The sequence below is a fragment of the Hemicordylus capensis genome, chromosome 5 (genome assembly GCF_027244095.1).
Source record: "Hemicordylus capensis ecotype Gifberg chromosome 5, rHemCap1.1.pri, whole genome shotgun sequence".
In the NCBI taxonomy this organism is placed as follows: Eukaryota; Metazoa; Chordata; class Lepidosauria; order Squamata; family Cordylidae; genus Hemicordylus; species Hemicordylus capensis.
Window position 1 is genome coordinate 99,894,891 of NC_069661.1, and position 19,568 is coordinate 99,914,458.

The following is a 19,568-nucleotide window of genomic DNA, read 5'->3' on the forward strand; positions in this document are numbered from 1 at the left end:
GGCAGGGCCTTGGGGAGCTGCCACCAGTTTGCCACTACTGCCAAGGAGCTGCCACTGCAGTTCATAAAGTGACCTCCTGCCCACCCTTTTCAACCCAATAGGGCTTCACCTTTGCCTGTAAAGTGTACCAAACCAGGTTGAACTGGGCCAAACTGGTTCGATCCAAAACAGACCTACTTCTAACAAACCAGCTCGTGGACCGATGGTTCAGTACTAATTCAGTTTGAACTTGAGCTGGACCAGCCAGAGCAGTTCTGTGCATACCTCTAATTGGAGAGGGTCTTGTTAATATCATTAATGCCTCTCTGAGGGAGGGCAGGATGCCTCCTTCTCTCAAGGAGACAATTATTAGACCACTTTTGAAGGAACCTGCATTGGATCCCTCAGAATTAGGCAATTATAGGCTCCCCATGGTTGGGCAAAGTGATTTGAGAGGGTGATGACTTCTCAATTTCTGGCAGTTTTAGAAAAATCAGATTATCTAGACCCATTTCAAAGTGACTTTCAGACAGGCTTCGAGGTTGTAATAGCCTTGATTGGCCTGTTGGATGATCTCCAATTAAGAATCAACTAGAGGAGTGTGACTCTGTTGATCTTCTTGGATCTCTCAGTGGCTTTCAATACCATTGACAACAGTATCCTTCTGGAATGCTTGAGGGTGCTGGGTGGGAGACACTGCTTTGCAGTGGTTCAGTTCCTACCTCTCAGGTAGATTCCAGATGGTGTTGGTTGGAGATTATTGCTCTTCAAAATGAGAGTTACCATATGGGGTACTGCAGGGCTCCATTCTGTTGTCCCCAGTGCTTTTTAACTTCTACATGAAACTGATGGAAGAGATCATAAAGAGATTGGGTTCAGGGTGCTAGCAATATGCTGATGACACCCAGATCTGTTTTTCCATATCAACTTCATCAGGAAATTACCTAACTTTCCTAAATGCCTGCCAGGTTTCTCAGGTTGATGCAGTGGCCAGGAGTGCTTTTTATCAACTACAACTGATACACCATCTATGTCCATTTCTGGAGATAAACAACCTTAAAACAGTCATGCACTTGCTGGTAACATCTAGCTTGACAACTGCAATGTTCTCTATGTTGGGCTGCTGTGGTACGTAGCCTGAAAACTGCAATTGGTATAGAACAGGATTTCTTAACCTTGGGCCCCCAAATGTTGTTGGACTACAACTTCCATCATCCTCAGCCACAAAGGTGATGTCTGGGGATGATGGGAGTTGTAGTCCAACAACAACAACTCCAGGCAGGCATTTAGAGCCCCTGGTGGCGCAGTGGTAAAACTGCTGCCCTGTAACCAGAAGGTTACAAGTTCGATCCTGACCAGGGGCTCAAGGTTGACTCAGCCTTCCATCCTTCCGAGGTCGGTAAAATGAGTACCCAGAATGTTGGGGGCAATATGCTAAATCATTGTAAACCGCTTAGAGAGCTCCGGCTATAGAGCGGTATATAAATGTAAGTGCTATTGCTATTGCTATTGCTAGGGAAGATATGCCATTTCCTGATTGGGTTGACATGGAGAAGTAAATCTGGGTGTCATCAGCATATTGATAACACCCCACACCAAACCGCCTGATGATCTCTCCCAGCATTTTCATGAAAATGTTAAAGAGCAATGGAGACAGTATGCAGCCTTGTGGAACTCCATACTTCAGTTCTCACTTTGCAGAGCAACAGTCTCCAAGCAACACTATCTGGAATCTACCAGAGAATTAGGAGCGGAACCACTGTAAAACAGTGCCACCCAATCCCACCTTCCTCAGGCGGTCTCATGGTATCTCCAGAAGGATACCATGGTCAATGGTATCGAAAGCCGCTGCCGCAGAGAGATCCAAAATGATCAACAGAGTCACACTCTCTCTGTCGATAGCTAGTTGGAGATAGTCCATCAGGTTGACCAAGGCAGTTTCAACCCCATAGCCCACACAAAAGCCAGTTTGAAATGGTTCTAGATAATCTGTATCATCCAAAACTGCCTGTAGCTGAGAGGCACCACCACCACCCGCTCAATCACCTTGGTGATCTAATAAAAGCCTCCTTAAGACAAGGAGGCATCCTGCCCTCCTTCAGAGAAGCATTTGTAATATGTATCAGACCTTATCTGATAATATGATTACCAGATGAGATAAGCCAAGTTGAGCAAGGGTCAAGAGAACAGGTTGTAAGAATCACAGTTCAAAGCAGTTTGTCCACTTCCTCAGGAGTCAAAAACTGAAAATGATCCAATCTAATCCCATAAGAGAAGTTGCTAGACACCTCCACAGTAGACTCTGGAGTAACTGTGGAATGCAGCTTGGCCTGAATGCGAGAGATTTTATCTGCAAAAAAGTCATTTTATATGTCACAGCGAGTAACCAATGGTTTCAAGTTTAAATTCAAGGGGGAGGAAGTACATACTAGCCCCCTCACAACTCTAGACAACTCAGCTGGATATGTTTGTGGAAGCAATGTGGGCAGAAAAGAACTGCTTCTTTGCCGCCTGCACTGCCAGAGCATAGATCTTCGAATGTGCTCTGTATTGTACCCAATCAGACTCACTCCAGGTCTTCCTCCACTCACGCTCTAATCGTCTACCTCGCTGCTTCAGCTCCCGTAACTCATCTGAATACCTCGGGGCTTTCTTTAAGGCAAGTCGGAGAGGATGCTTAGGTGCAATTATGTCTCTTGCTCTGGTGAGTTCAATATTCCATGTTTGCACCAGAGCACCAACAGAATCCCTAGCAGAGCCAACCCTAAACCCTTCCAATGCTTCTTGGAATCCTATTGGATCCAATAACCTCCTCAGGTGGACCAGTCTAATCGATCCTTCACCCCTGCAGCTGTCCATGGCAATGGGGAGATGACAGGAGTCCCCACTCATGGAACACCACCCTGATCAGAGCAAAAGACCAAATCGAGCATGTGACCAGTATCATGTATCGGTCCACAGACCAATTGGAATAGGCCAGCAGTCGTCATAGTCGCTATGAACTATTGAACTGCTCCCGACAACCCAGTCCCAAAATGAACATTCAAGTCCCTAACCACCAAAAACCTGGGCCACTCCAATGCCAGATCTGTCAGCTCAATTAGGGACTCCACTGGGCAGCAGGGTGATGGGTACACCAGCAGAAGTCCCAATTTATCCCTGGTTCCTAGATTTAGGTACACAATTTCAGTGTAGACCAAATACAAGACAGGGATCCTGGGAAGGCAAAGGGTATCCTTATATACCACAGCTACCTTACCTCCCCACCCACATCCTCTCATCTGCTCCACCATGGGATAACTCTCTGGGAGAAGCTGGGACCAAACTGGACCACTAGCCTCTCTCGACCAGGTCTCTGTGATAAATACCAAGTCAGCTCCTTCATCCATGATTAAGTCATGCATTACCTCAGATTTGTTGTGAACTGACCTGGCATTACAGAGTAATAAAAGCCTCTCTGTTCAACCCAAGACACATACCTGTATCAAGAATATCTAGAAACTAAGCAACAATGAAGTGAGCAGGACTCTTCCTTCCAATGATCCAGAACAATAAGTTGGCCCCAGCCCTCAGTCCCACCCCCTGAAGGCCACCCCCCTTTGGTAACTGGCTTCAGCAGCCTCCTGCAGGCAGCCTGCACCAGCAGCTGCACCTCCAGCTTCCCCTGGTCACTTTTTAAGCCAAAAAAGCCCCCAGACCCTACCTCTTATGTGGGCTTCTGGAACCTGGCATCTGGAACAGCCCCCATACAGCTGCTAGGGGTGTGCAATTCGGGTTTTCGGGTGATTCGGCTTGGACCCGAACCGAATCACCCCTGTTCTGTTTTGTGCCCGAATCTGGGTCACCCGAATCACCCTTGATTCGGTTCGGATTCGGATTTAATCCGAATCTGAATCCGAATCGATTTGGGGGGGTAAAAAGGGGCCCAGGGGCAAAATTTTGGGGTGGGGTGGTAGTGCCCAATGGGTAGAGTCTACCACCCCAATTTCAGGGGGATTGGGAAAAATCCTGATTTTTGGCGATTTTTTAAAGTTTTAGTGACTTTGGGGCAGTTCGGGGGCATAGCATGGGATCTGGGCAAAAGGAGTGGGGTGGGGTGGTAGTGCCTAATGGGTGCAGGCTACCACCCAATTTCAGGGGGATTGGGCAAAGGGCTGATTTTTGGTAAATTTCTGAAATTTTCATGTCTTTGGGGCAGATTGGGGCATATTGGGGCAGAAAGTGGGGCCTGGGGCAGAATAGTGGGGTGGGGTGGTAGTGCCTAATGGGCGGAGGCTACCACCCCAATTTCAGGGGGTTTGGACAAAAAACTTCTGAGGTGTGAATTCTCATTCTATCATAGCAAATGAGATTTTTTTCAATTAAACAACTCTCATGACCCCACTTTCACTTTTTCACACTTTCCTTTACTATGAATAATATGAGGAAGTAAACAATTTAGCACACTTCACCTTATGAAGACAAACCTCATAAAAATATATTCACCAAAATTCACCCCCTGCCCAATCACTCTTAAATTGGGGATGGGTGGTAGCCTCCACCCATTAGACACTATCTACCAGCCCACCCCACTCCTTTGGGGCAGATCCACTTTCTGCCCCCAATCTGCCCCAAAGACACCCAAACTTCAAAAATTCTCAAAAAATCAGCCCTCTGCCCAATCCCCCTTAAATTGGGGTGGTAGCCTCCACCCATTAGGCACTACCACCCCACCCCACTATTTTGGGGCAGATCCACTTTCTGCCCCCAAACTGCCCCAAGGTCACTAAAACTTCAAAAATTCTCAAAAAACCACCCCTTTGTCCAAACCCCCTGAAATTGGGGTGGTAGCCTCCACCCATTAGGCACTACCACCCCACCCCACTATTCTGCCCCAGGCCCCACTTTCTGCCCCAATATGCCCCAATCTGCCCCAAAGACATGAAAATTTCAGAAATTTACCAAAAATCAGCCCTTTGCCCAATCCCCCTGAAATTGGGGTGGTAGCCTGCACCCATTAGGCACTACCACCCCACCCCACTCCTTTTGCCCAGATCCCATGCTATGCCCCCGAACTGCCCCAAAGTAACTAAAACTTTAAAAAATCGCCAAAAATCAGCCATGAACCGAATCACCCGAATTTTTCATGTCCGAAATTCGGGTGATTCGGCTCGTGCCCGAAAAATATCGGGGGACATCGGGGATAATTCGGTTCGGCCCCGAATCACCCGAAATTGTTCATTTCGGGCACAGATCATTCTGTGCCCGAAATTTTTTGCACATCCCTAACAGCTGCAGCTCATCAGGGCAATCAGATTGTGACTGCAGCCAGTAGAAGATCAGCAGACATTGATACTCTGCTACTCAAGGCCAGAGGGAGGGAGGGTCAGCTCTGCAAACTTCACAGTTCAAGCACGGGAACGTCTGCTGGTTAAAAAACAGACCCCAGCCTCCCAGCAAGCCCTCTCCTCACTGTCTCTCGCTATCCCTGGTCCCTTTTAAAGCCAAAAAGTCCCCAGATCACACCTCTCATGTGGGCTTCTGGAGCCTGGCAGCTGGAACAGGCCCCACTCTCCATGAACCCCACCACCTATTAAGATCATCATGGGAGGTCTGGCTGCAGTTGCCACCAACTCATTTGGTGGCAACCCAAAACTGGGCATTGTCTAGGATTGCCCCAGGACTCAGAAACCACTCCCAAATAAAATTAGAGCCTCCCTATCTCTGGATGTTTTAAAGAAAAATCTGAAAATATACCCATTTAATCAGGTTTTTCATCCATAAGTTTTAAAATTATTTATATTCATATTTTAAAGTGTATTAATTGATGTAATGTTTTTATTGTTTGTGTTTTGAAATTTTGAAATCACCCAGTGATTTGTATTTGGGGTGGTATACAAATGAACTAAAATAAATAATTAAGATTGATTAAAGTAGGGAATTTTAAATTGAGACTGAGCTGGAATAAGAAAGTTTAGACCTCTAGGGCCAGAACTTTAAGTTTTTAAGCATCCAGCATCTGTTGTTCTTTCTACCAGATTAGAATCCTCTTTTATTCTTAAAAGATTGTGAGAGTTTTTTTAAAAGTTGGACTCTGCATCTCAGCATTTAATTATTTCATGTACACATAAGGCCTTCTGCTACCAGGCTTGCTCTTCCCCTTTAGTACAGCCCTTGCTATTACACATTTCAGGGTAAGTTTTAACCATTTGATCTACCAACCTTTCAAGTGGTTGAGCTTGTACTTAAGCTGCAATTGAGGTCAAGGGCAATCAAACTGACAAATGTTGGCTTCGGTGGCTCATGAATAGTACTATGAATTTACCAGTGGGAGAAGGAAAAATAATTGGAATTCAGGTTTAGGTTTTTGTATTTTTTATACAGTAATTCTAATACACAGAGCAGTGATGTTGCAGAGAATGGTTTGTGATAGGTTTGCATGAAGTCATATGGTGGCATGTCTGTCCTCCTAGACTACCCATCAGTGGCTAACCAACTATAGAAAATTACTGAAGAGTTTCAGGGGTACAGGTCCATACAAAGGAAGGTGGACAGAATGCTCATAGGATTGTTTTTATCTCTGGACATGTCCGTATCAAAATTTTTCCATGCTCCATCACTACCCACTTCTTAGCATGGTAAAAGCTTTGCACAACATCGGGAAGTCATATCAAGTAATGATGGTGATGGTTGTAGTGGAAGTGATGCATGCTGTTGCACCAGTATGGCAACTTCAGCCCATGCTTGATACATGATATCATGGTGGTGGCTTTCATGCCTGCTTTGTGACATAGCAACTATGGATATCAGATACTTTATTAAGTTTAAAAAAAAATATCCATGGCTGACATCCTGATCTTGTGCTAGCACAAGGCTGCTGTGCTAGCTACTCACTGAATCTGGAGTTTTTATTCCAGGCTAGTGTTGTCCTAGCACAGATATGTTTGCACTTGTGTAGCAGGTATACAACCTGTGCCCAAATGTTTTAAAGGGAACTTTTACACAATAGTACAGGTTCAAAAATCCCTGTGCCTTCACACTGCTATGTGATTTTCTTGAGCTAGCACAACTTTGCTTGTTGTACAAGCACAGTATTAGTCAGGATGTCAGCCTATATTAATTTACGGCTGTGGTGAATACTTGTGAGTTTCAGTGTAGCGGTGAAAAGCAGTAATTTCGGCAGAATACAAATGTTTCCTGAAAAATTATTCACCTTTTCAGTCTCCTTTTCACTACCACTGTTTTTCCTGGCCACCACTTCTTTAATGTTCTTTACCCCCACCTGCAGCTGTTGCCTCTTCCTCTTTTCTAAATTAGTTGCGTTGCAGATCCCACCCAATAAAGGAACACATAATAAATTAAATGACATCAAAATGCTACTTCTAGTGAGATAATAGCACATATATCAGTAAATAAAATTGCAACCAGTAAGATTTGGCTTGGCAAATGAGATAAGATGATAAGGGCAACGGAAATGAGGGCAAGTATGGACAATAAAAGAATAAGCAAACATTTTTTGCAAGGAGTGCTGAAAAATAACAGAAAAAAGGCATTTTTGAGCCCTGCCCAATATGTTCATGAAAAAGAAAAACATTAAGTTGTTATGGCTCAGCCCTATTTAAGTAATTTCATTTATATTTGTTTGGCTTTTAAAAATATTAAAAGCAGTTGTCTGGTTTATGAAGTATTATAAGCTCCTCTCAGCAGCACGTATGTGTTCCAGCATCATATAGGTAAGACAATACAGTATTTGCCTGAAAACCCCGCCATTAAGTAAGCAAGATGCAAAATGCAAAAAAAAAAAAAAGGGGGGGGGAAGAGTTGCTAGAAGCAGGTTATGCAGAAATTGGAGTTATGAATTGTGGTGATGGAGGGCTTGTAAAGGTGATGTGAAATAGCAGTTTACTCTGGACATAGCAATAAAGAAAACAAGAGTGTATTCTCACACAAGAGCTAAACAACTCAAATCTACTGTCCTCTTAGTCTATCTCCAGGTTGTAGTGGAGTATACTGAAGTAAGTTGTAATAAGAGTTTCCCAATTTCAGGGTTTTGTTCTAGTATGTGGAGCCCAATCGTTATCACATCACTGGAGTCAGTAGTCACATCGACTCTAGTGTGTACCTAGCGTCAGCATGGCATTGGTAATCCCTCCAAATTTCTTCTCCCTCAGCATGCCATACAAGTAATGCATATCTGCTGGATCGATTAATAAAATAACTGGGCCGCCTCTAACTCAGAAATGCTATTTACTCAGTTTCAAGACACTGCAGAATTTTAAAATATCACAAGGCACCAGTGCTGAACATATTCTGTCCAGTCAGGCATTTTCTTACAAGAAAGAAATTCCATTGCAAAATGTTGCTTGAATTTTCATTGGACTGAAATGAAGAGATTTTTTGAATAAGAGCTGCTTCACAAATGAATGGATTAAAGTGTAAACAATTGTGTATGATGCTCTCTCTCCCTTTCTGTGAAATTCATGCTTTGGGGAGCAGTATCTATGCACAACTCCCATGATATGCCTAGACACAGTGAAGTGTTGATTTTATTACATTTTTTCCTTGCCCTTCCTTCAAAGAACTCAAGGCACTATCTCACCTACTGTCACCTATTTACCCTAATAGCCACCCTGTGAAGTAGGTTAGGCTGAGAGATACTAAAGCTGCTCACATGAGCAGCCTAACCCAGACTACAGTTAGGGTTAGGCTGCTTGTGTAGAGTGCCAGGATTTCTCCTGATCCTAGTGTTTCTGCCCAGCCTAACCCAACTCTGAAGCCCACACTTTAGCTATGGTTAAGGGCATGAGCATGCCCTTAAACCCAGCACTGGGGCCATGTGTGCATACAGCCTGAGCGCACATGGAGCCGGGCGGCAAGAGAGCCCAGCTCTGGGGAAATCCCTCAAGGCACTGTGCTCCTGATGCAGTGCATTGTGGGATGCCAGAGAACATCCCCCAGCTCTGCTGCTCGCTGCAGCACCACTTGTGTGCCACATGAGCAGCAGAGCTTTTTGACCAGTGGCACTCATGTGCGAGGAGACAGGTAGGAGCCTGTCTCCCCACCAACCCTACCTACCATTGGAATATTGGGTTGTGTGAACAACCTCATTGACTGGCCCAGGGTCACCCAGTGAAGTTCATGACTAAGTGTAGATTTGAACCTGGACCTCTCCTGGAAAGATGTGTGTAGCTCCTTCAAATGTGTACACTGCAAATCCATTAATACAGATAATCAGTTGTCATTAATAGGCTTAAGCACGTGTCATTGAGTTGGACTGTGACCATTATATTTAGATAGGGATAGGAGACAGAATTATTAACTAATTTTAAGTTATATTTCTCATGAAAATGTATGACTAATATTTTCCTTAGATCCCAAAATTCAAATATGCTTAGGTGGAGCTGCCTACAGTGGGAGACAGGAACTTATGCACTTTCTGTAGTTCTTTGTGTGTTTTAATGGCGTCCTTGAACTGTCTGTGTCTCACTATGGGGCTATTCTCATGACTGGGAGAGCCTAGCCCGATTTTGGCTGATCGTGTAAACCACCAGGCTCGCAGGCGAGCCCGGTGGCTTACAAGCGGCTAGTCCGCTTTTTTAGCCCTCCCCAAAGCCTGGGTTTGTGGAGTGAGCGCTCCACAAATCCGGGCTTTCCGATTGTAAGTAGCCGCAGCGCGGCTCCACACCGTGGCTACTCATGAGGAGACCCCCAGTGGGGAGGTGAAAAGCCGTCTCCTGGCTCCCGGGGTCTCCCCAGTATACTACTCCCTACTCACGCAGGGCATACTGGAGCTTCCAGGGACTGCACAGCCCCTGAGCTCCCCAGCCCCTGCCGGCTCCATCACGGAGCCGGTAATCATGTGGGCAGCCAATCCGGCCGTCCAGGGCTCCCTTCCCACTCGCTCTCCTCGCTCACCCCACCAAACTGGGTCTCACTGATCGTGAGACCCAGCTCTGTGTCTGTCACAGCCCCCTCTGTACTTGTTTTCCGCTATCACCACAGTACATAACTACTATAACGAATGTTGAAGATAAAAAATAATTTTTAAGACTGGACAACTGTAAGATGAAAACACGATACTCCATAGTGTGTCGTGTGCACACATTAATTTCTTTTGTCTCACTGTTCTAGTCTGGTCTGGTGCAACAGGTTTTAGAGATATGCACACAAATTATATTTTCCTATTTGATTCAAGCTCGAATCAAATTTCAAAATTCTCAAAGATTCATCAAAACAGCTGCCATTGCCACTGTTTCAATGAATCAACTCAAAATGATTGGAGTGATTCAAGTGATTCAGCCATAGGAAACAAGGGGAATTTAGATCACCCCATTGTTCCCCATGGGTAGTTCCTAGGGACATCAAAGTGGGTTGAGCGGTAAGGCATGATGGGTGCTACCTACCACCCAACCCACAAAAGAAATGGGGAAATGGGTGATTCTTTTTTACAATTAACCTTTTCCCCAAGCCTCCATAAAATCTAAAAACTGCTAGACTGTTTTTAAAGAGAGCGCTGGTGGAGAAAATGCAGTGTGGGGGGAGTGCACCCTCCCCAGTTCTTAAAGGTATCCCCTCCCACGTTCGAACTGGCCAAACAGCCAGTCTTTAGAACCTGTTTGGAGGCCTGTAAAAGGGCCCCCAAACAGGTTTGTGCATATCCCTCATCTCTACATGGGAGGGGCTGGCATTGCCACCACCAGCAGATATTCCCCCACTCTCCTGCCCCCACCGGTGCATCATGAGGGACAAGAAAGCAGCATGCCTCCCACTGGGACTGGTCTACAGATCCGCATTGAAGTATATGCTGGTGCCAGGGCCTTCCTGCATGCCTTTCTGCATGCCCGGTACAGGGAGGGCACCACCCGCCTTCTGAAGGTGGTGCATAAGGGGATGTTGTAGTTGAGGTCAAGCAGTCAGAGCAGCCAGCAGAAGCTGTGTTCTCCACCACATGGAATGGTTGTTCAGCCAAAGCGATTGTCTTAGCAATGGCCCAGGTGATGGGATGAGGCTCTGGGTGATCAGACTGCTTGCCCACTGATTGAACTCACTGTACAGGCAACGTTCCCTACTTGGGAGCAGGAGCAGGTGTCTTGCAGCTAGTTGAAGACACACCAGGCCTATTGCTGCCAGTCAGCGGCACTCTTACCCCTGGACTTCCGGGCCTTAGTCTGTCTCTTACCCCTTACTCTTCCGGGCTGTGTGGTCACCTGGCTTAGCATGATTATGCTTAATTTGCAGGGGAGGAGACTCCAAAGGCTTTTAGGGCCAAGCAGAAGTCGTTTCTGCTCCTCCTCAGTCTTAGCCGGGGAGGGGGTGGCACTGCCAACGGGGATTGGGAATTATGGAGAGAGCGATCTTGATGGGCTAGCAGCGATGACACCTACTCCTCTACTGCCGCAGAAAGAGCTTCTTTCCTGACAGGGGAGGACCCCCGTGCATTCCACCTCAGCCACCACAGGTGGCTGCACTGTGGGGCCAAGCTCCTCCAGAAAGGAGAGCCTGCGCACATCTACATCAGTGGGGTTGTCTCAGGGAGTAGGCCTCTCTCATCATCGCCCACCTCAATCAGCAGCATTACTCCTCAATCTTCCTGCCGCTCTGCCTGCCTCACACCTTCCTGGATGTCTTGGTGTTTTTGTTTTTGTTTTTTATTTAATTTTTTAAAATAAACTAAAATAAAATTTAAGCCCTAACTCCTATGGGGACAGGGAGGAGAAGCACCTTTAAGGGGGTTTGGGCCTGGGGGTCATCTATTTATACTCTGTGTGCCACACACAGTGCTATCTATAGCATTATATCTATAGCCAATAAAGAAGCAGATTTCATGGGTGGGAAAGCTTTCTTGGAGGGCATCAATGGGGCAAGTCTAAGGCAAGGCAAGATAAAGGGCAGGGGATTACTCTGGCCTCTCTAACCCAAACCCACCCCTCCTGTCCTACAGTACTATCACTACCCTGATCCATTCCCCAAATTAGGCCCTATTTTTTAAAAAGTCTAACCTGTTACCTGATTAAGGCAGTGGGCGGCTTACCTATCTGGTGTTTTCAGCTGGGGGCTTCTGGCATCTCCAGCTGGAGTCTGCCAGGTGTTGCTCTCAGAAGCACTCTTGGACCACCACCACCAGTCTGTGCTCTCAGGGCTGCTGCAGTCTTTCTCTGATCCTTCTTTCCTGAGGCACAATATGGCTCTCTGTCTCTCTTCCTCCAAGCAGTCCCTTAAAAACATTTTGAAAATCCTTCTTTTGGCCTCTCCCCTCCCTGCTCCCTTCCCCCTAGCCATTGGGGGTACAGTTGCCCATGACATTGATTTGAACGATGACAAGCCAACCAAGAAGCAAGGAGTTCTCTAGCCAACTGGAAGCCAGTGCCAGAAAACCAATCAGCAAGGGGGGGGGAATCCAGGACTCAAAATGTCACCTGAATCATTTGAATTGATTTGAGGTTGAATCAGCGTCAATTCTATTCAAACTCACATCTGGCCCTTTATTCTAGAGATGATTTGATTCAAGTTTGAATCACTCAAATCACCCTGATTGGAGCTCAAATCTTCTACTCAAATCGATTTTCACATCTCTAACATGTTTTGTAAGTTTTAGAAATGCTGCAAAATCCTTCAAAACATTTGAACAAAAGACAACTAGTGAGTTAAATGTTCACACACCGTGGGCAACAATTCCTCTATTGTAAAATTTCCAAATGTCTGAAAAACTATCATATGTCTCCAACCTAGATTATTATAGAGACTGGAGTCACAACCCCAATGATCCCTTTGTACATTAATCAGCTGCTATTGCCTAAAATTTTTAAACTGAGATTTGGTAGGAAACTTTATACAAGAGTGGAGACTTTACCCCAGTATTCTGAGTAGATCAAAGCATTTTAAAAAAAATCAAAAGCATTTAATGAAATGGGTTTGGGTAACTGTGACAATTACCTGTGTGAACAAATGCACATATAGTCTGAGTAACATTTGAATTGTCGCTTGGACCTCAAAAAAGAGTCTTAGTTTACCATGACCAAACCTGTACAGATATGGCTTGAGTTCTAATTAGACAAGCATTATTTTCCCTCTTGTTATATAACTGCATTGTTAATTGAGGCGACGCTAGTAGTTTGGCCAAAAAGAAGAAGTCATATTTTGTTATATCTCATTTGTCAAAAGTACATTACTCTAGACATGTCTAAAATATTTAATCACATACCATCTTTTAACAGAAAAAAGAAAAAGCATCTGTCATTAAGAAAAACAATGCCTATGCAGTGGCGGTCGCCAATTATGCACCAAATATCACCAAGGACTCAGTTCTCCCAACAATCTCCAAGAGTGCTACCACCACTTCAGAACCCAACAAGGCAAAGCCAGAAGCCAAACCACAAGAAGCAAAGAAAACCTTCAACAGTGTTAGTAAAATTGACAGGATGTCCAGAATAGTCTTTCCAGTTTTATTTGGTTCTTTCAACTTAGTGTACTGGGCAACATATCTAAACAGGGAGCCAGTTTTACTTGGGTTTGCTCCAGCACACTAAAACCTTAATTTTATGTCAAGGATGTATAACATAATCAGATTGTTTTCCTATGTACAGTACGACTAATAACTGCTAATCTGTGAACCAATATGTACAGAATGTATATAGGTTATCATGTCCATTTATCTCCAAAGGAGGTGCACAGAGTTTATTAATGGGATCTGTAAACAGATGGCATTCATGGCAAATATAGTCTGCTCTCCTGTCCATGTGAGTTCTCCTTCTAAACTGAGATTCGAATATGCTGAATTATATCCATACAACCGTATATGGTCCTACATAACTATTTAATAACACTATTTTTTTAATTTAAAGTTTAAAATATTTTTCTATAAAAAAACTGATTCTACTTTAATGCAAAGAAGCTATCATTTAAAAGAGGGATTTTTTTAAAGAAGTAATCTTAATAATTTCTTACAGTAGCAATGCCCATGTAAATATAATAGATGTGTGGTAAGCTCAAGTATTCTCTTATTCGCAACCAGTATGAATGCTTGTTATGTTTAAAAGCTATTGGGATGTCAGGTTTAGTCATTTCCTACTTTTAGTCAAGGTTTGAAGTTGCTGATTAATGACTAGTTCTATACTGCTGTTGTTGGTGTTCTCCTGCTGGAACAAAAGGCCTGGGTTTGAGGGTCCTTCTGCCAGTGCCAGGAAATAGCAGGTTCCACACTGGTCTAAGTGCCAGCACAGCCAAGCCAATTACTGTTGCTCCAGCAAAAGCTCTTTTCTTTTTGTTCAGTGCACAAGTCTTATACATACTTGTGCAATGCCAATGGGGCAGGGAGCAAGGGAATTTGGGCTAACCAACCACACCTCACTGCAGTCCATAACATCCATAACATCAATATTTTAACATATGGTACATAAGTGTCTGTGCCCGTACCAATAAATATTGATTGATTGATTGATTGATTGATTGATTGATTCAGAGTAAACAACATACAACTCCTTCCAGCCCTTCTTGATTATTGATTAACAATATCAATTCAGTCCTTTAAAAGAAAAAGTCCTTCCCTGTATCAAATGCCCAACAAGTTTTCTCAAGGATAATTTAAAATCTGCAAAGTACAACTTGTACAAACATTTAAAAACTAGCAGTCCTGATTAATAATAAAGACCTTATGCATCATATACTTGGTATATTGAAGAGGTACAGATAGCCTCACATGAAATACCCCACCCCACCCCCAAATATGTGGCAGTCTAAAGGCTATTTTGGCCCTGAAAAATTTCAGATTGGTACACAGAAAAAGGGGTGTTTGTCAGGCAAGTGTGACAGAACTATTCAGGTAGGATGTCTCTTTTTTTGCTGCAGTCCATGAATCGGTGGAATTTCTTTCTAAATCAGTGTTCAGGATCACGGGTGTAAATAGTAAGAACAGTTAGAGAAAAGTCAGGGTTTTTTTCTTCTTCAATTGATCAATATGCAGCAGGGAAAATTTCTTCAAGTGTTACATATTTTGAATTTTTCAAATGAACAGTCTTAGGGCTAGTTCACACATGCATGTTCATCTTTACACTTCATTACAGTGTACTTGACATCTTGCAGCTGAATGTACAAACAGACTCCAATGGAGAGCATGTGCTTGGATCCAAAGATGCCCTTTCACATTTGGAAGGTGTCTTCCACTCACAGAAAGACTGTTTTGTACTTTATACTAGAATATAACGTGAGAAAAGTGAAACTGAATCCAATAATGTTCTTCCATTTGCACAACCTTTTGTGCAAGTGCTTGCACAGGTGGAAACACAAAAGCTGCTATAGAATCTGCCTGTTATAGAACTGCCCAAACTGTTCTGCTCACAGTTCTTTGGATCCAATCCATTGTTCTAGCTGTGGTGTTATATCTGTGATAGTTCGTTCACACCTGCATGTCATACATTCATAATGTGCTGAACAAGCACTCTAGAGCTCATTCACAAAACATTATTTTCAGACATGGGGAGACTTCTCTGGAAAATGGTCCTCAGTATAAAACAGGCAGCTTCATATGTTTCACTGTTTCCAAATGAAGGGTTCATATGCACAATTTGCTTCACAAAATCCCATGAACAACAACATTCCAGATTCCTAGTTGTGGGTTTACAAAATTATGTTAGAGTAAATTACATACAGCAGTTATTCACAAGGCTATTTTCAGTCTTGTGAGTTGACACTTTTATAACTTTAAAAAAGCCAAATATCTAGGGCAAACATTCAGATATTATTCAGGAGTATGTATATTAGAGATCTAAGCAGGGGTGTTCCAAGACGTTCTGTTGCTTGAGGAAAAGGACAACATAACAATATAATATAACATCTGCAGGTTATATTCAGCATTCTCAGGCTGTGCTACCAAGTCAGTAGTAGCAACATGCAAGTGCACTCAGACCATGCCAGCAAGCCAGACAGTTGTGGCAGGAGTGTTCCGCTCAGGCTGAGGGTGGAGAAGTGAACCCCAAAGAGGCAAGGAGGGGGGAAAGAGCAGTGTGCCTCATTGGGGTGAGAAAGGGTGGCAACAGTGGATGGTGCTTGTGGTGGTAGATGGCCGCCACTTGCCTCTGGCACCTCTCTCCATGCCTGAGGTAACCGCCTCAACCTGCCTCATGGAAGGGCCACCCTTGACTGTAAGATTTCTGTATACAGATGTTCCAAATTACAGTTCCAATGAAATATGCCTTAAAAGGCTTCCTTCATACTGTTTGTTTGCCCATAGCAGTCACTGGAAACAGTGCTTTTGATTTCATTTCCACGCAGTTGTCCTCATGGTTGAGGATTAGTGCTGCTTTTGTAAATGGCAACTTTACATAAATTGCTGGCATAAATTTACAACTTTATATATTAGTAAGGGTTTTGCTAAGAGGTGGCTGTTTTTTTAAAAAATAATAAACTTCAGTGATCAGTATTTAAATAAAAATGGAAACAAAATTGGAACCGCTATTTGCAACTTTTGTATAATATTTAATACTGATCAATTAACTATTTCTCATGGAACCTTGCAAAATTGCTTATACCCCTGAAGGCCCTGTAAATCATAATGCCACAAATAATTGTGTACTGTATTTAGATTTTCATAATATATTTGGCCAATCAAAAGTATTTTGATTCACATACATATTAGCAGTTATTAGTTGACCTTTTAAAATGGAGATACACCTTTATGATGGTGTCTTTATAGTAGAAACATATGTAGTCGTATAGTGTCATTTATTGCAGTTTTGTACAGTACTTGAGTATAGTGCATAAACTAGATATTGCAAAGTTTAACACTGTATAAATATTTCTAAAACAAATTTAAAATTACATTAAGATGTGGAAACACATACTAAATCAAACAAATCTTTCAGTTGCTTCTTTATTTTTCTGTGTTTTCTTTATTTTAATTAAAATGTGATTTAGGTCTTTGCTTTGCATGACAAGTACTGATGGCAAGGTCACAAATGCATTTTATTGGTTACAACATACAGGTAAAACAGTTCTTCTGATGTTAAATCAAGTAAGGTATTTCATACAATTGGAAAAGGCTGGAAGGATGAAACATTACTATCCCGTGATGTATTCCTTTACTCCCCTTTAATAATTTTATCCTTGTTCGTAAACAGTAGTTGAAAAATTAGCACTTTATTTCAAACATTAATATAGAAAATCCTTATTTTCATATCTATTTATATATAATATATAGATCTTCTGTATAATACAGAAAAATGTGCAATAGTGTGAAAAAGCTGTATAAGGTTTGAAGGTGAGCAATAAAAAAAAGTTCTACATGGCATAGTTATACATATCTAAAAATGTTTTATTTGTAAATTATAAATTTACCCTTTAATGCTACACTGTCCAGGTGCAAATAAAATATATAAATAATATGTACATATGTAAAGCACTTGTAAATACCAACAATGTAGAAAGTTTTATTCAATTTTATCTTTGTTTTTGGCAAAGGGCTCTGACAGCATAGTTTTAATGCAGGGCCCATCTGATTGGCTCTGATTTGTCCTGCTCAGGCATTACACTCTGGGGAGATTTCTCAACTTGATACTGATATGCCCTGGTCTTTGGTATGTGCATTCCCATTGCCACCCCTCATGGGGAGAAAACAACTCATATTTAATTGGTGAGGAAGAACTCCTCTATCTACCCACGTTTAAAACCCTTATGCTTTCCTGGAACCAGTGAGGTGATACAGGAGATACCGTATTCAATTGATGTGATGCAAACCAAATCATTTGTTGCTTAACCCTCACTGTGATGGGTAGCTGAGTGCCAGAGGCAAATAATGGGTTTGAGAGATTTCCCAGGAATGTCATTCTTGAACTTTTGCTGCTGGTTTGCATGGCTCTTTACTGCAAACTGCTATGGGCTCTCCACTCTCTTTAGCTGTGATGAGAGTTGAGAGCTCTCCGCACTGCACAGGACTGGGCCATTAAATAAGGAGGCCGACCCCTGTGCACTACATCCTAGATGTTGAGAAAAGAGCTTTTGTGTTCTAGGCAGATAGCTAAATAGTTTATCCCTTAAAATTGTTTTTAAATAAATGTTTGTTGGGGATGAATGTAGAACACTATTTGGTTATTCAGTAGGGTGCATGTTCTTAAGAACAGCAGACCCACAAAGATGGCACAACTTGCACAATCAAGCAAGTTGCTTCTCTTCTTCCTTCAGATCAGTGTAATATATATGTGCATACTTTAATTCCTACACATGGATAACTGTGTTTTGTAAGCTCAACTTGCACAAACGGCCCTATCCTGGCCTCACTTACATTATCAGGACTCTTGTGAATAGGCACAAGCCAAAGCCAGAAATATTGACTTAGAAACAACCATTTAGTACATTCTGTCATTCATTTAGACTTGTGTAACATTTAGACTATAACCCTATGCACACTTACCTGGAAGTAAGTCTCTTTGGACAAAATGGAACTTATTTCCAAGTGGACAGGCATATGATCAGGCTGCATGTGTACATTGCACAAACTATATTTCTATTACAAGCAAGAACTTGCAGTAGTTTACATGTAGAATAATAATCAACAAAAATGATATATTCATGGTAAAAGGGGGGGAAATCATCTCTTTGATTAGATCCACCCCATTCCTTCTTAAACAAATATGGTGACAATTGTTGGGTTTTTAGCAAAAGCATACCTCAAAGAAAAATTCTTGCCTCAACATTGTACTTTTATGCCCCGATTCTAAAAGACATGGGTAGCTGTAGTGCTGGCACAAAGACAACTGCAACTACCAAGTTACAGGTTGCCGTGTGCAAAGCCAGTTATGTGAATCCATCCTTTCCTGATGCCCATGAACTGCAATTGCATTTTAACAAATTATTACTCAATATCAAGTGTGGACAGTTTATTTGTTTGTTTGTTTGTTTGTTTGTTTATTTGATTGATTGATTTCTATACCGCCCTTCCAAAAATGGCTCAGGGCGGTTTACACAGAGAAATAACAAATAAATAAGATGCACTGATAATATTGCTGGCACTGGTGTTTCTCTCACTGTGGATGCTAAATATATGTTAAATAGTAGTTTTAGAGGTCATATTGTGATAGTCAACCTGAATACAGGATGATACTTAGCTGATTTGTCCCTTGCTGTTTTCCCTTTGCACCAATTTGCATGCCATAACAGCAGAAATTGTGCCGTTAAGTTGGTATCGACTCTTGGCAACCACAGAGCCCTGTGGTTGCCTTTGGTAGAATACAGGAGGACTTTGCCACTGCCATCTCCCGTGCAGTATGAGATGATGCCTTTCAGCATCTTCCTATATCACTGCTGCCCAATAAAGGTGTTTCCCATAGTCTGAGAAACATACCAGCGGGGATTCGAACCAGCAACCTCTGGCTTGCTAGACAAGTCATTTCCCCACTGTGCAATTTGGAAATGCTTGACTAACAAGCAGAAGGTTGCCAGTTTGACTCCCCATTGGTTCAAATCCTATATCAGGCAGCAGCAATATAGGAAGATGCTGAAAGGCATCATCACACACTGCACAGGAGGAGGCAATGGTAAACCCCTCCAGTATTCTACCAAAAGAAAATCACAGGGCTCTGTGGGCACCAGGAGTCGAAATTGACTCAATGGCACATTTTACT

General features: G+C 42.8%; 1 protein-coding gene across 4 annotated transcripts in view; it reads left to right on the forward strand.

The window, feature by feature from the left end:
* Positions 1–19,356, forward strand: part of GABRA2 (gamma-aminobutyric acid type A receptor subunit alpha2) — a 184,578-nt gene extending 165,222 nt beyond the window's left edge. For 3 of the 4 annotated variants that reach the window (XM_053255478.1, XM_053255479.1, XM_053255480.1), the window contains one exon: positions 13,173–19,356. In XM_053255478.1, the coding sequence (XP_053111453.1) occupies positions 13,173–13,484 (312 nt within the window). In that variant the 3' untranslated portion in view covers positions 13,485–19,356. The remainder of the gene's footprint in view (positions 1–13,172) is intronic. The other variant, XM_053255481.1, reaches the window with a different exon arrangement.
* The last annotated feature ends 212 nt before the right edge of the window (positions 19,357–19,568 follow it).